We start from the raw sequence: 16,325 nt of genomic DNA on the forward strand, positions 1-16,325 counted from the left end.
ATTCTGTATGGCCCTTGTTTTGTTGTTTAGGGGCTTCCCTGGTGGCTCCAGTCTGTCTTTATTAGCTAACTTAGTAATTATTTCAATATGGACTATGAACATGAAATATGATGATGCTGAGAATAGAATGTGGTCCTGTTTTGCCATTATTGCTAGTGTGTATCTCTTCAATTAGATGCCGGTTCCTCGTAGGCAGCTGTTGTACTTTCTTTTTACTCCACTGTGCCCAGCACAGTGCAGGATAGAAGAGAAATGGTCAGTGCTTCTTATAAGGCCCTTGCTGAAACCATGGATCTTGGTACATAATGCTAAGACTGCTTCATACTTCATATGGCTGCGATCCTGTTTTTCCTTATTGTTATTATTACATTTAAACCACAATGGTTATATTTTAAAGCTCTTGCAGACACTAAGCATAAGAGAAATAAAGAGATCCTAGGGATTGTGTAGCTTCCTTGACAAGGGAAAAACCAACTCATCTTTACAATAGTGTACTGACATTTCAAAACTGGCATTTAATTATTTACATACTCTAGTATATTAAAAGTACATATACATTTGTATAAGTAAATCTGTGTGTGTATATATAAAAATTTTTAATAGCTCAACTACTGACAGCTAGAATAGAGAACTTCACCAAAGCTTGGGAGACCTCCTGCTGTTTGGAGAACAAAATAAATCACAGTAATCTGTGATTCCCTGTAACCAAATACATTTTGAGTGAACGCAGTGGTGATGACTCAGTGTCTAGCAAGGTGCTGGGCCTGGGCGGACAGTGTTTGGTGCTGGGAACTGGGCAGCCAGAGGCCAGCGCCCCAGAGCTCACAAAGCACATCCAACAGCACGTGCTTAGATCAGACTGACTCATGGGGGTGGTGGGAGCTCCAGGAGAAGAAATGCATGTAGAGCTGTGGGGTTTCTATGTGGGAAATGGGGACGATAAAAGCTCCTGAAAGACTGGCAAAGAGGAGAAACAGGCTCCCAGGAGTCTTCAACAGAACTTAAGCTGTGGGGAAAAAAAAAAATCTTGAAAAGTTAAATCCACCCTGGACAGTAATTTTGTTTAGTTGCTAAATTGTGTCCAATTTTTTGCAACCCCATAGACTGTAGCCCACCAGGCTCATCTGTTCATGGGATTTTCCAAGCAAGAATACTAGAGTGGGTTGCCGTTTCCTCCTCCAGGGGATATTTCCTACCCAGGGATCGAACTGGGATCGAACCCACATCTTCTGCTTTTGCAAGTGGATTCTTTATTGCTGAGCCACCAGGGAAGCCCCAACACTAATTAATGAGACACTAAATACCATTAAGATTTCTAAGTCCCTTTCACCTTTGAGCCTAGCTCCGCCACAGGACAAAAGAAGAGGGAGGCTAGCACGAGCTGTGGGCAGGCTGTACAGTATGAAGAACCAGACTTCCAGAATCACGCATCATGTCCTGTCTTGTCTCCCTTCCTCCCGCCACAGGGCAGACCTGAACTTTCTTAGGGCTGGATTGTGTTTTTAAACCTGTTCTTTGGAACCCCAGGGTCCCTCATAATTGCTTCAGGCTCTGAGATGGGGTTTGCAAGGGAAGCCTGAGTTCTTGTATGTTTGATGAAATAACTGGACTTTTTTCATGCTTTAAATATGTGTGAGACACTCATTTCTGAACCGTCTCTTTATCTTCTTTCTGTGATCATCTACTTAGCATCTTCCCCAGGCAGTGTTGGTTGCCAAGCACAACTAAGCACTGGGCCAGAAAGTTCCCAGTCAAGTGTGGTTACCTACAGGCAGAAAACAGATCCCGTCTGTTACAGCAACCCAGATAAGGAGCCGTGTCAGAGGCTTTGTTGTTTATACAACCCTTAGAGTGTATCTTCTTTTTAACTTAGTTTATTATTTAACTCCCTCCAATATAAAATATTGGGCCACAAACTGGTTTCTGTGCGCTATAAACTCTTTGCTTTAAATGTGTCATTAAAATTTTACCACCAAATTAAGCTCCCTTGACTTTTCTTAAATAGGTGTTTGTGACTTTGAAAAATATGAGTTGTCTGGGTTAGAGAAAAGAAAGTGGCAGTAGGCTCAAGTTATTAAGCAGCAGAGGAAATATGACCCAATTTGATGTTTTTTTAAAGCAAGAGAGATGAGTCTGTGAGTTTAAAGATTTTGTAGAATAAACAAGTTTTTGCAAAATCTTCCTGTGGTTCTCTCACTCCATCCCCACCCTGTCCTCCACACCCAGCCAGTAATCTTTCCGCAGAACCTATCTGATCACCAGATTCCCTTGCTTAAAGCTGTGAAGTTCAAACTCCCTGGGCCACCCTGGGTTCTCCCATGACCTGCTCTCTCTGAGCTCATTTCTTCTCTCCACCTCCCTCCCTTAAAGAGCCACCCCATTGCAACAAGTAGGCCTTTGCTGCCCCCATGTCCTGTTTAAAAGCTCACCAGCACCCTCCACTGCGAAGTGCTTCTTCCTTCAAGAGATAAGTTCAAAACCACCTTTCATGGTTTCCTGAAAGGAAAACCTGGACCTTCCTCTCTGGCCAGTAGCACTCAGCTGGCACTTTCCCCATGACAGCGATCAGAGTATGGAATGTCGATTTACAACACGTGTTTCCTGGCCCCTGTCTTAGCGCAGTTCTTTTTTTTTTTTTTTTTTTAGCGCAGTTCTTGACCCACAATAGACCACACTATGCCTAATACTCAGCAAACAAACAGGAATCCAAATGCACACAAAAAAAAGGCAATCCAATTTTGTAAGAAACAATATATTTTATTTTTCTGACACCACAGCTCTGGTGAGTGGTTTTGTACCAAATTTAATGGAGGTTACACAGAACGTTTTACGCATGGGAGGGGGAGGAAAGGGAAGGAACCACAAAATTAAAAACAGAAAAACAAAATCCTGAATAGCTTTTAGCATCTGTTCCACTCCCACATTAATAAAATTCACTTGGGAATTCCTAATAAAAGGAGAACAGAAAATAAGGTGGGCAGGGAAGGGTAGGATGGGGAAGAAGACGAAGGGCAAAGACAGTCGAGCATCCCAAAGACAGACCTTTCCCTCCTGGAGCCGGGACGATGCTCGGCATGGAAGGTGAGGCTTGCTTAGATTTATTTCCCCAAAGTATCACCGTGTATTGCAGCTGCCAAAGGGAAAGAGAGGAGGGAAGCAGGGGCTCACCAGTGAGGGACACAACAGGGGGAAACTCACTCAACCAAGAGACGGGGAAGGAGAGGGGAGGGAAAACAAGAGAAAAATGTGCAGGTGGGTCTGTAGACTGGGAGAGGCAGACAGTGCTGAGAGCACTTAAACTGAAAAACCAATGTCCTAAGCGTCATTATTTTTAAAAAGAAAAATCTCCCCCTCCCCCCACCCCTCGCTGAACTTAGTTCCTTTTTTTGTGCTTTTCATTAATACTCTGCTCTGAGGTTGTAGTTTGGTTTTTCTATACACTGGAGTTGAAAGAAAATAGTCCAAAGGTCTGAAGATGGATTCTCCACCTAAAGTAAACAGCCCAGCATTCCTGTTCTCCTCTTGTCCCAAAGACTAAAGTCTCTGCTAAAATCCCTTTTACAATATAGTACAGTACACAAAAAAATAAAGCCCCAAGCAAAAACAAAACCAGAAAAGAATCCTGGGAGAAGCCAAGTCCAAAGGACGTAAACATACAGAGAACGGTGCGACACGTGACCCATGGCGATTCTCAAAGCACGGCTACAGATTCCCCAAAGGAGGTGCCATCACGGGATACCCAAGTCCACAAAAATAATTTTTAAAAAATAAATCTTAAAAAAAACACACCTGTTGATTAAATGAATAATTTGTTTTCAGATAAATCCATACATTCTCGAGTTCCCCCCGCCCCCAAAGCAGCCCTTGGGTCTCTGTTCTCCTATTGCATGACCAACAGTGCTCCTGGAACGCCCTCATAGCAGCTCTCAGGACCTGGAATCTCATCTCAACAAGGATGGGCACATCCAGTCTTAGCAGCTTAAAACATCATGTTTCCTGGGTTGCCAGGTCCTTGGCTGAATCCACCCATGCCCACGTCAGCAGCCATGCCCCGGGGCCTCATCTGTGGGGGGATCATGATGTTCTGTTGGGGTCCCATCATGCCTTGCATGGACATCATCATGCCTGGAGAGCCCACAGGCCCAGGGTGAGTGTAGAGCCCAGCAGGCCCCCGATCCTTGCCAGGAATCATGCCCACGGCAGCAGCGGGATTGCTCATCAGGGTGGGCTGGCCGGGCATTGTAGATTGTGCTGGTGACATCATCCGATGGTGAGGTCCCATCATGCCTTGCTGGAGAAAGGCTGGTGGTCTCATAGGGTTGTGGCCTGGCATGGATGGAGCTGTACCAAGAGGGATGTCTGGAGTTCCCACGGGCCCTGGACCTCCCATGCCAGGTAATGCTAGTCCCATTCTGGGGGCTTGTTCGCCCATCATCCCCTGCATGTGCGAAAACCCAGGTCCGGGACCCTGGGGCTGTTTACGGCCTGGGACTTCCCCTCGAGGGAAATATTGCAGTGTCTGGCTAGGCTTCTCAGATGGGATAATGCGAGACAGGTCAAACTCAGGTATTCCGGTGGCTCCAGGTCGGATGACCTCCTGTAGATCTGGGTCTGTAAACACTGAAGGCATGCTGTTTCCCAGGACAGCGAAGGAGTCAGGACCCCCTGGGCCTCCAGGCTTGCAAAGTGCTGCATCTGCTGAACTTTGGGGCAGGTTGCTGGGGCGGCCAAGAGGCCCTTCTCCTGGGAAACCCATCCCTCCTGGGAAGTTGCCCTGCCCCCCACTGGGGCCATTGTGAGGAAACGGAACCTGCTGTGGAGGAGACTGAACTGGAGGGAAACCCTGGGGAAAACCCATGCGTCCTTGAGGTACCATTGGAGGCTCCTGGGACCCATGCCCCATGATAGGATTGTGTGACATCAAACCAGGCCCCATAGGGACTCCATGAGGAGGTATGTTGGGTCCCATGGCGTTCGGAGAGGGCATCTGATTGGAGTGAGAAAGTGGCTGGGTCATTCCCATTGGGCTGAGGGTTGGCATTGGAACCACGGGGTTTGGACCTGAAATTCGAGGATTCTGTGTATTAATGCCCATTCCTAGAAAAATAAAGATATCAAAGGAATCAATTTCACCAAAAGTAACTCAGAAAAACTATTATAAATCAAATTAACAAAAAAAGTTACTATGCATCAAATGTGCATGGGACTGAGCTGAGAAAATGCACAATGCACAATCTACCCTCAGGAAGATTACAATACATTTGGGGGCACACAAACCAACAGCTCCACAAGACAATGTATTTATTGCTGAGCTTTAAACTGGATGACATATATGTATATAGAAGACACCTAGAAAGAAAGTCTCCTGAGTGAAAAGTTACAAGTTAATACACAAATGAGTACAGTCTTCTTCATCGGAGGTATTGAATTGGGAAGAAAACAATTTGCCTAGATGACCTGCAGTACGGTCCTTTTTGGAGAAAGAGGATTCATCAGTCCTACAAGTCCAAGAATCAGAAGTAACAGCGACGAGGAAACCAAACAGGCCTTTTTCAATTGATAAAGTGGCATCACCCTTTCACACTGCCTTACAGGGAGAGCATTTAAAACTCTAGATTATATAAAATGGTGAAGAAAAGCTAACTTTTAATGGAAAACACACAGGTTCTACCATGGCCTCTGGGACATTTAAATATTTGGTCTCTCCATGAAGTTAACCACCGAGTATGGTAAGAATGATGCTTGTGCCATCCACGGAGCATGCCCTCACCTGACTGATGATAAAAAGCATTCTTAACAATCAGAATGGAACTGGAACCAGAAACCCATGGCTGAAGTTATTATGGTCTCTTTGTTGACCACCTTTGCCCTCCCACATCATTTCCCGTTAGTGAGATTTGGGGAGATGGGAGGTGTAGGAGTGAAGGAGAACAGAATGAGGAAAGAAGGGAGGAATTTTTATTTTCTCTTTAGGCCTAAAGAAAGTGCTTCTCTAGGAAACAGAGGTTTTCTCCATTGTCTGAAATCCTGTGGCTGCTTGTGGTTTGAGGCTGCCCTTTCAGGAAAATAGTTGAGGACTCAAGACATTCCTATCAGCATATTAAAAAGATACTGCTTTCAGTCTCGCTCCAGGAGGAGCCACCTAAAAATAAGCACATCAAGGTACACAGAAGCATCAGAACTTCTGTAAGAAAATGACAAGAACTCTAAAGAAATTTGCTTTCTTATCCACAAACACAGAATAAGCTAATCCAAAAAAGTGTTATTCTCTTCCTCTAGGCAAGACATTTAGTTTTACTGAAACTAACTCAGATGATATACTTTTTCAATCTGCTGAACATCCAGCTTATTGAGGTCTACAGATATCAAGAAAACACCTCAAGACGTTTTTCTTTTGTCAACAGCAATAGGGCCATATCCTATCTTCCTGATTTCTTACCTGGCATATTATTCATTGATGGCAAGTTGGGAGAACGAGCTGGAGGGGAGTCATCATCTGAGCTGGCCACGGTCTTGATGGCGTCGTGGTATAACGGGGTAGAACTGGGCATTGCAAACTTGGACATTCGAGACATCATAATAGACAGTGGGTTCTGGGAAAGGGTCGGCTCTGGAGGCATGGTGTAAGGTGTACTAGAGGGAAGACTTCCCGGGATACTCACAGAGGCAGACTGGCTGGCTGTAGGAGGTGGGGGGCCACCTAAGAGAAGGCAAAATAAAACAGGGCAGGGAATTAGATTCTCCTGAAGGTTCTTGGGCCTGTGATTCTGAACTAACAGGGAATGAGACAGATGAATGGGACAGTGTTATTAGACCCAGGACATGAATCATCAGTCTTCTAGTCAAGCTCCGTGTGTGTGCAGAGGGAGATGGCAGCATACGATGGAGGTGACAGCTCAGCAGATGGCAGGACAACGCACCAAGGATGTGTGAGAATATTAGCTCAAACTTGGGAAAACCACGCCTCACAAACTCCTTCACTGAAAACAATGGGAAATAAGTGGATCTCTTACCCTTGCCAACCACAATTCAGAATTTGCCTCTGGCGTTAAGTGTGCTTGGAAGCCAGATGAGCCATCCCACCTCAGGTACTGACCAGAGTATCCTACACATGCTCCTGACTGATTTCCTCCACCAAGATGTCTGCACTCAAAAGGTCTGAGGGGGCCACTCTGCTGGACTGCTTTGTAGAGAACTGCTACCCAGTGGAGAGGCACACTTTAACCTGGTAGGATAAATCTCCTACCTCATTCTGATTCTAGTCTTTCTCAAGTGGAGACAGCACAGACCTAGTATTTACACCTCAGTGCTCATCTACTGACCGCCTCCGGTCCTGTTCACAAAACCACCATCATCAGTGAGAACTTCCCCCAGGAAGTAAATACTAATAAATTGCAGCTGATCTGTGAGAATAGCAGTCTAACATGGAGAAGGTTTCAGAAACTGTTTCAATGGTTGACACATATTTACGAGAACCACTCAAGTCTCTCAGCAGTCTCCCCTCTTTGCTTGGGATGACACTCACTCTCTTAACACAAAGACAGACCTCTGAAGTAAGTGGGGCTGGTGTTTAAAGGAAACACATTTATCCTTTAATCTTAACACATTTGTTAAGACATTTGAGTTCCCTGTGAAAATGTAAATCGTTCAGTGAAATGATATGCATTTCCCATTCTCCTCCCAGTCCTATCCCATAAACATATTTTGCACTAAAGCCCATGAATCTTCACCAGGATTGGACACTTGAGCATAACCCCATGGGAGTACCAACTCTGCACCTTGCCACAAATACATCCATCTTGGCAAAAGCCCCCTCCTCTGGCTGCATAATCAGGACACCAGTTTTCTTAAAGTATGTAAACCAGGCTTTCACAATCTCTGGCTATAGGTGCAACTGTGAGGATGAGAACATACTGACCTGACTCTACACTTGCCAGCATGGCTGGGGAGGCCATGGTGAGGGGCGCTTTGTGGTTTGGAGGGATCCCAGGACTCTGAAGAGGAGGTTTTGGAGACGAGGTCCATCCAGGTGATGGGGCAGGAAGTGATGGAGACTTGAGGTGAACAGGCGAAGCAGCAGCAGACCCCAAGACGGGCGGGGACTTAATGGAAGCAGCGGCAGCTGGGCCCGCCAGCATGCCTGCCAGCTGCGATGGAGTCTGGGGGGACTTGAGGTTCCCCGAGGGTGAGCCCAGCATTGGTGACTGGACTTGGCGCATCGTGGGAGATTTCAGAGGGTTGATGCCTGGGGAATGCACCTGGCTGCCTGCCACAGATATATCCACGGGCTTCCGCCCCAGGCCGCGCTGAACAGGAGGAGCTGTGTTGAGGCTAGTGGGGTTACTGGAAGGGTTGAGAGGTAGTGGTGGCATATGACTGAGCCGGCTGTTAGTCCTTTGGTCGGGCCCCATGGGTTCTCTGAGATTCCGCAAGCCACTGTTGCTGCCTGGACCCTGAGACATGGGGAGGAACGGCCTGGGGCCCATGCCATACTCTTGCTGCGGGTGCTCGCCGAACGGCAAGGGCACCATCTTCTGCTGAGCAGGCAGCATGTCCGCGCCACCTGCACGGAGCTTCAGCATCTCCTCGGGCCCCGCCCCAGCCTCTCTCATCTTCTGAGGTATCATCTGAGAGTTGGATCCCATGCTGACATTTAAACTGACATCTCCCTTCATCCCACTGGGAACCATCCCAAACTCGAGTTCCCGGCCAGGGCCCAGCTGCGGGGGCATTCCTTTTGGAAAGTCACCCCTGGAAGGGCTCAGTGGGCCCTCCACTGGTATTCGCGGGAAGATGGGATTATTCCCTGGCTCCACATGGCGCTGGGAGCCTGGGATCATCCTGTTCATCTCCATTCCAGGCCTGATGCCTTCCACGCTCATCCCCGGGGGCAATCCCAGCTGCTTCTCTGCCAGCTGCTGTTGAAACATCTCTTCAGACAATCCTTGGGGGTTTGGGAAGCGCTCCCCTCGGCCAGGACCACTGAAGACGCCCTGGCCAGGCGGGAAGTTTCGACCGTCTGGGATTTTTGGCACATCGTCTGGCCAGCTGACTGCAGAAAGACCTGGTCGCGATGCCGGGTTGGGGACATTGGGCCCCTCCATCTCAGAATTCATCATTCCTGCAAATCCAGGGAGGCGCATTTGGCTCCCTGGCATGTTGGGGTGGGGAGCCATGGCTCTCGGGGGCAGAGAATGGGGCATGTTGATCCCATCGGCAAAGGGCTCTGAGCCCCCAGGCCCCCAGGCCTCACCAGGGGTCATCTGGTACGGAGGGGGGGGCCCTCGGACCACTCCCCGAGGCCCGTGCTGATGGACCATCATGTCCTGGAGGGAGCACTGCTGCACGACCACTTGCTCCTGCTTCCTCCTCTTCTCTTCGTAGAACTCCTGCTGCAATTTCAGCCACGCTATCTGCTCAGGGGTCATGTGATCCAGGTGGTCGGGTCCGATGGGCCCAGACTGGGAGTTCATGGAGGGTGGAACCATTTCATCTGGAGAAAAGGGCACATCTCTGTGTCCTTGAGGGCCAAATGGAGCCCCCACGTCTGTCCGGGGCCCAGGTCCCTTACCTAGGCTTTGGGATTGAACCATCATGGCCTGTATAGGCCCTTCTGGTTTTTTCTGAGGTCCATCTAATACCCCAGTGTTCTGCTGGGGTCCCCCACTCTGTCCTCCTGGGAATTCCTTCTCATCGGGGAAAAGCATTCGCTGGATATCTCTGAGCGTTTGTAAGGAGCGCTCCCGGTGCTCCAGCTGCTCCTGAGATAGTCCATCAGGGTTCTCCCCCAGTGTGGGGGGCTCTCCACTGGACACCGGCGGAGGCGGGGGGGCTTTGGGATCTGCTGAAGAGCTATTGCTCCCCTGGGAGACAGGGGTCACGGCTCGGTTGTTGGGCGTTGAGTTTGGCCCGGTGCTGTCTGGGGGCAGTGGAGTGGAGCCGGCAGGGCTGCCGACAGAAGGGATCAGTTTGTTTTCTACCCCAGGACTGTCCCGGTCCAGGGGACGCGGTGGGGCGGCAGGCTTGGGTGCTGGTGCCGGAATGGGGGGAGTTGGCTGCAGCCTGGTGTTCTGGGAAGAATTCTGGTCCTGGTTGGCTGGAGCTGGGGGCTGTTGTGGGAGAGGTTTCGGATCATTTCGAAGGGCAGATATCTGTGTGTTCTGAAGATAAACGAGATTTTAAAAATCATTGGTAAATTGAACAGAAGGGCAATGAAAAGAGCATGATATGTTATAAAGGACTGGTCCCAGCCACATAAATCTACACTGACACTTGGTATAGAAACTGCTCATGTACAAACCCCATGGACATGAAGACATTTTGATTTCTTCCCTCACATTTTACTGTCAAACGGTATCCTCTTTCCCAAGCTGAAGATTAGGTTTCAATAACTTTATAAGCATGCCAAGGGAAAGCCACTCTGCTGGAGTGAATACATCTGAGTATCTATTTCGAGGAACAGGTTTGATATCACATGTCTACTACGTGTTTTTGATTCAGGGAGAGATTAGTTTCTTGGTATGTGGGAGGCTGTACCTAACACCTTTTTCTTTCCCTGAAAGTATAAATGGGTATGTAGACTTCTCACTGTCAATCAAAGAGTCTGACGTTTTCAACTGAAAAGAAAGTCCCTGTCACTTCCAGCTCAGTACTCCACCAGCCAGAGGCGGCAGGTGAGGCTGCTCCACTTCACCGTCTCCCCTGGCACGGTGACTAGTGAAGCACTCCTCTCCTTTAGTTTCCAAGGGGCCTGACATCTCCGATTTCTGTTTTCAGTTTGTGATCACTGATTCAATATTTGATAAGAACTTGCACATTAACTGCAGTAAGATAATCTGTAGGCAAGAAACATCTGTGAAGAAATCTGAGGCTAGCTTGTGGTGTCTCTTGATCTGTTCTTTCCAAGAGACAGCACATGGCCCTTTCTACAGGCTGGATGAGTGTCTTATTATTTATTAAGTACCAATACCACATTTAAGTCCTGGATAAAGGTAGGCTCGCCTGTAAGAGGTGACATGGATGTTGTCAGTGTTTGGAAGAGGGATATAAAATGTTCTGCATCTATGCCTTGGCCCTGCTGGAGGTTCGGGTACTAGAGAAGGGCAGTACTGAAGAATAGAAGGGCCCAGCCTACCCCTCCATCAAGGGATCTCGAGAGCAGCAGGATCCCTTTTTGATGTTCACTTCCTTCTACCTGTTCACTTAATCCAGTCTGTATTTCCAAACCCCTAAGGCTCTTACTTACATCCCCACCTACTCTCTGGAATGTTTCTCAAGGTACATATTTGTACAGAAATCATTACATGTATCCCTGATGTGAACAGGGATGTGAACAGCTCACATTCTGTGGACATGTACATAAATGCTCCACTTGCTGCTATTCTCCATGCATCTATGCCTGCAGACCCAGAGTGAGGTGGGGCGGACTGGCTGAACCTAGATGACTCTGGACGTCACAGTGTCCTCGGTGTCTCTGACTATTTAACTGGAGTCTGGAGGTCACCTTAATTTTCTCTCCAGAGCCAGTTTACGTTTGGTTTTGTTGGCCAGGCTGTGTTTGTGCGTTAAGGGTGGATACTCATTTCCTAGAAGGGTGACTGTGACGGAAGAAATGGTTTAGTACCACTCTTTTTATTTTAGATTTGGAGCAATGGTGACTGGACTATTCCCAATACCCTCCTTAACTCCTCTTCTGATTTCATTTTAGTACTAGAGGAGGTGGAGGTAAAAACTGTATGAAGATCTGTCATTAAGTCAATAAAACACTGGTTTGAGCTGCAATTGTGCCCTATATATTCCAGAACAATATAAAATATAAATACTTCTAAAGTATAAATTAAAAATATATACACTTAAAATATTACATATACACTTCTTCTACCCTTTAGTGGAGATACAGAGAGACATGAAATTCCTTTGCTTGGTCTAGGAAAGCCCAAGCCCTGCTATGTCACAGGAAGGCAGCCTAAGTTCTCATACAACATGGACAAAATGTCATCTATTCTATACTGAATTGTCACCTCATTTAACTTTTCCCATGTTTAAGACTCATCCCAGTTTTATATTTCATGCTTCCTGAAAGCAGGGATTGTGTCTTGAACCTCTAGTGTCCTCACACCACTGGGTGCAATGCCTTGACAATCTGAGACACAAGGAACACCGTTTGGTTCAATTTGAGACACTATGTATGTTAAACAACCACTGCACGCATGTTCTAATGTAGTTTACAGCAGGTGCTTAAGTTCCAGAGAGGAAACAAACATTAACTGTAATTTTGAAAATATCAAGCAATTAAAAACATTCAATGGTTCTCTCTGAAATAAATAAGAATCATTCTGAAAGTCACTGAGACTCTCATTATGGAATTATCAGCATGTACTCCAGTCGTGTAGGGCGGTAGTAAACTGTTTCTTCTGTCACAGTCTATAGGAAACCAGTGACCACCCTTAACTGTTGTTTTTTCTCTGTTCTTTAAGTAACTCAAGAGTGCCTGTTCTTTTTTTTAATTCTGCTGTATATGCAGGGTCTGAATTCAGAATTTCCCAGAGAGGGCCACATTAAGGAAATCCTAAGACAGCCGTATGTCTCCTTTTTATTTTGCACCTCTTCTCTTCTAGTAATTCATCAATATATCAGCATGCTACCAGAAAAGGCCAGAGTGATGTGCCTAAAACTACACAACTAGGTTAAATGCTCAAAATGTAGCTGATACCAAGACTATCTCCCTACTGAACCCTCATGGATTGTTGGTGGGGATGAATACCAGGGTAGGCACTATGGAAAACAGTGTGGAGATTCCACAAAGAATTACAAATACAACTAACATATAATCCAGCAATTTCACTCCTGGCTCTTTATCCAAAGAAAACAAAAACACCAATTAGAAAAGATATCTGTACACTTATGTTGTTCACTGCAGCATTATTTACAATAGCCAAGATATGGAAGCAACCTAAGTGCCCATTAATAGATGAATAAAGACTATATGGTGTACACACACACACACAAAATGGAGTAGTACTTAGCCATTAAAAAAGAATGAAACCTTGCCATTTTCAAAAACATGGATGGACCTAGAGGGTATTGTGCTAAGTGAAATAAATCAGAGAAAGACAAACATGTGGAATCTAAAAAAAACAAAGCAAATGATTAAACATAACTAAACAGGAACAGAGTCACAGATTTAGAGAACAAACAGGTCATTTAAAGAGGAGGGGGGCCATTGGAGGAGGACATAAACAGGTGATGGAAGTTATGAGTACAATCTTTCAGTTACAAAATAAATGAGTAATAGGTGTGAAATGTACAGTGTGGGGGATATAGTCAATAACTGTGTGATATCTTTGTACAGTGATACATGGTGACTAGACTTATGGTGATCACTTTGAAATGTATAGAAATATCATTTCACTATGTTGCACACCACAAACTAACACAGTATAGGTCAGTTAAACGTCACAAACAAACTCAAAGAAAAACAGATTAGATTTGTGATAACCAAAAGTGGGGGGACTGGGGGAGAGGGAATTGGAGGAGGGCAGCAATAAGGTATAAACTTCTAGTTGTAGGATAAGTAGGTACTAGGAATGTAATGACGGAGAAGGCAATGGCACCCCACTCCAGTACTCTTGCCTGGAAAATCCCATGGATGGAGGAGCCTGGTAGGCTGCAGTCCATGGGGTCGACTGAGCGACTTCACTTTCACTTTCCACTTTCATGCATTGGAGAAGGAAATGGCAACCCACTCCAGTGTTCTTGCCTGGAGAATCCCATGGACGGAGAAGCCTGGTAGGCTGCAGTCCATGGGGTTGCACAGAGTCGGACGTGACTGAAGCGACTTAGCAGCAGCAGCAGCAGGAATGTAATGTATAACACAATAAATATAATTAATGCTGCTGTATGTTCTACATAAAAATTAAGAAAGTACACCTAAGAGTTCTCATTACAAGACAAAAAAATTTTTTGTCTTAAATTTTGTATGTATATAAGATGATGATAATCATTTTGTAATGTATGTGAGTTAAAGTATACAGTACAGTTGGCTGTATACTTTAACTTATACAGTGCTGTCCACCAACTACATCTCAATAAAACTGGAAGAAGGAAAAAAAGATTATCAGTGAATTAATCATCTCCCACATTTAGAGTCACCTTATAACCTTTAAACCATTATTCCACTTGTAAGATGACATACCAGAGGGGCTGTGCTTCTCTCTGTCTTGCTGTTAGAGATGTTCTGGATGTGGAAAGAGACAATAGTTTCAACCTGGCCCTTCAATACAGCTTCTGCAGCCCTACAAAGAGAGAAGAGAGGCACACACTAGGACTTGTTTCTATTTCACTAACTGAAATTCTAAAGCATTTTAACCCCAGACCGAACTGGTATGAGAGAGGAAGAAGTATAAAGAACCACCGGCAATGCCCAGTGAGAAGAAATCAAGATAAAAAGGTTTTCATTACTTGTCTGTCATTTACTGTAACTCTTCTGAAATTTAAAAATAGCCATTAGCAAATCTCAAAAGAGGCATTAAACAACCCCAGGGTTTTTTCCTTTAAACCCGTCCACTCTGGTAGGTGTTTTATAGAGAATCCTAGTTCAAAATCCCAACCCAAGAAGGGAAAAATGAATTCTCACACCTTATCATAATTTAAGGTTGCCAAGATTCACTCTATATCTTAATTTTAAAAATGTTAGATGAAAACAGTCAGAAAACTATATAGTGTATATTCACATTTTAAATAAACAAATATCCAGTGATGCATCTGTCTACTAGAAACGTTCATAACAGTTACCTCTGTAAATTCTTGAGACTTTTTATTTACATTTTCTAATTATTCTAAAATGGACATGTATTACTTATTATGCCATTTTAAAAAGAATATTGAGTTGCAGAACAGTGTGTGCTGTGCCATCGACCCTTTTCCCGTTTAAAAAAGTATATATATGTGTATCTGTATAAGCCTAAAAAGTTTCTCTGGAAGGAAAGCAAAGGAACTACCACCAATGGTTGCCTCTGGGAGTAGGGGAGTGGGGGTTTTATATTTTATTTTACTGTTTTCTGTAGTGTTAACCTTCAGTAATAAAACAAGTGGGCAAAAAAAAGGTCTCTTCAAAGGGAATAAAAATTTAGACACCCAAACACGCAAGCCACACCAGCATCAAGACACAGCCATTAACTTACTTATTAGCCATCTCAGTAGAAAACACATACACCACTTTGGCAGGAGTCTTCTGAGCAGGTGTGGGCTCTGGGGCAGTAGTCTGGCCATGGGAGGGGGTGGAAGACCTAGGGACTGTAGCATTTGATGGGGTCATCGAGTGTGGTGTGTGCTGGGAATCCTGGGACTTTATGTGGTCAGCAGAATTACATTCTAAAAAAATAAAAAGATTAATGTTATAGAAAGTATAAAGCTTTCTTTTTTCTGCCAGCATTTATAGCATCATAATGCAAACACCTTGAAAATTTCAAGGAGGAAGTATCTTGTTAAGAGGAAATTCCTCTATTCATAAAAATACAAATACACTTCTCCCATTTAAATGACTAAGTACAAAGCACTCTTTCCCACATCCTTACTGCTCTACTACACATTCTCTGAAAAGTGTGCAGGTGTTAGTTGCTCAGTTGTATCCAACTCTTTGTGACCCCATGGACTGCAGCCTGCCAGGCTCCTCTGTCACTGGAATTCTCCAGGCAAGAATACTGGAGTGGGTAGCCATTCTCTTCTCCAGGGGATATTCCCGACCCAGGGATTGAACCCAGGTCTCCTGCACTGCAGGCAGATTCTTTACCATTTGAGCACCAGGGTTTAGATATTAGCATAAATGTCCCTACTTCCTGGAAACCTTTTTTGGAACCTCCTGGGCTGGATGTCCCTGCTAGTTACACCCATAGCCCCCTAACTTCCCTTACTTCAGTGTTTATCAAATTTCATTGTAATTTTTTAAATGATCTGCTATCTAGGTGCATTTAAACCCTTGAGGATAGCAACTGTTTCAGTTTTGCTGACCATAGCACCCCCAGCACCCAGCATAGTGCTGGTGCTCAAAACAGGCCTCCCACAAACAACCTGAAGAAGAAAGGAAAGACAGGGGAACAATTACAGAGGTACTCATTTCAAATTTGGGTTGGGGAGTCACCGTTCCACTCCCTGAATGTTAGTTTCACATTCTGGCCTACAGTTAAGATGTTTTATTTTACACTAAGTGAGGGAAAGCCTAGAGCATAGCCATGGGTCCCATGCCCTTCTGGGCTCACTCCACTGTGGTACCTACTGGATCTCTACCACATGGAGCCCCTCATTCCCGCCATGGTGAAACTGGCTGG

General features: G+C 45.4%; 1 protein-coding gene across 7 annotated transcripts in view; it reads right to left on the bottom strand.

Moving 5' to 3' along the window:
• Window positions 1–3,749: 3,749 nt before the first annotated feature.
• BCL9 (BCL9, transcription coactivator) overlaps window positions 3,750–16,325 on the bottom strand; it is a 95,145-nt gene continuing 82,569 nt past the window's right edge. For all 7 annotated transcript variants that reach the window (XM_027535393.1, XM_027535394.1, XM_027535397.1 and 4 more), the window contains 5 exons: window positions 15,183–15,372; window positions 14,195–14,294; window positions 7,919–10,160; window positions 6,440–6,700; window positions 3,750–5,097 (listed from right to left, as the gene is read on the bottom strand). In XM_027535393.1, the coding sequence (XP_027391194.1) occupies window positions 3,980–5,097; window positions 6,440–6,700; window positions 7,919–10,160; window positions 14,195–14,294; window positions 15,183–15,372 (3,911 nt within the window). In that variant the 3' untranslated portion in view covers window positions 3,750–3,979. The remainder of the gene's footprint in view (window positions 5,098–6,439; window positions 6,701–7,918; window positions 10,161–14,194; window positions 14,295–15,182; window positions 15,373–16,325) is intronic.

Source organism: Bos indicus x Bos taurus, chromosome 3 (genome assembly GCF_003369695.1).
Source record: "Bos indicus x Bos taurus breed Angus x Brahman F1 hybrid chromosome 3, Bos_hybrid_MaternalHap_v2.0, whole genome shotgun sequence".
Lineage (NCBI taxonomy): Eukaryota > Metazoa > Chordata > Mammalia > Artiodactyla > Bovidae > Bos > Bos indicus x Bos taurus.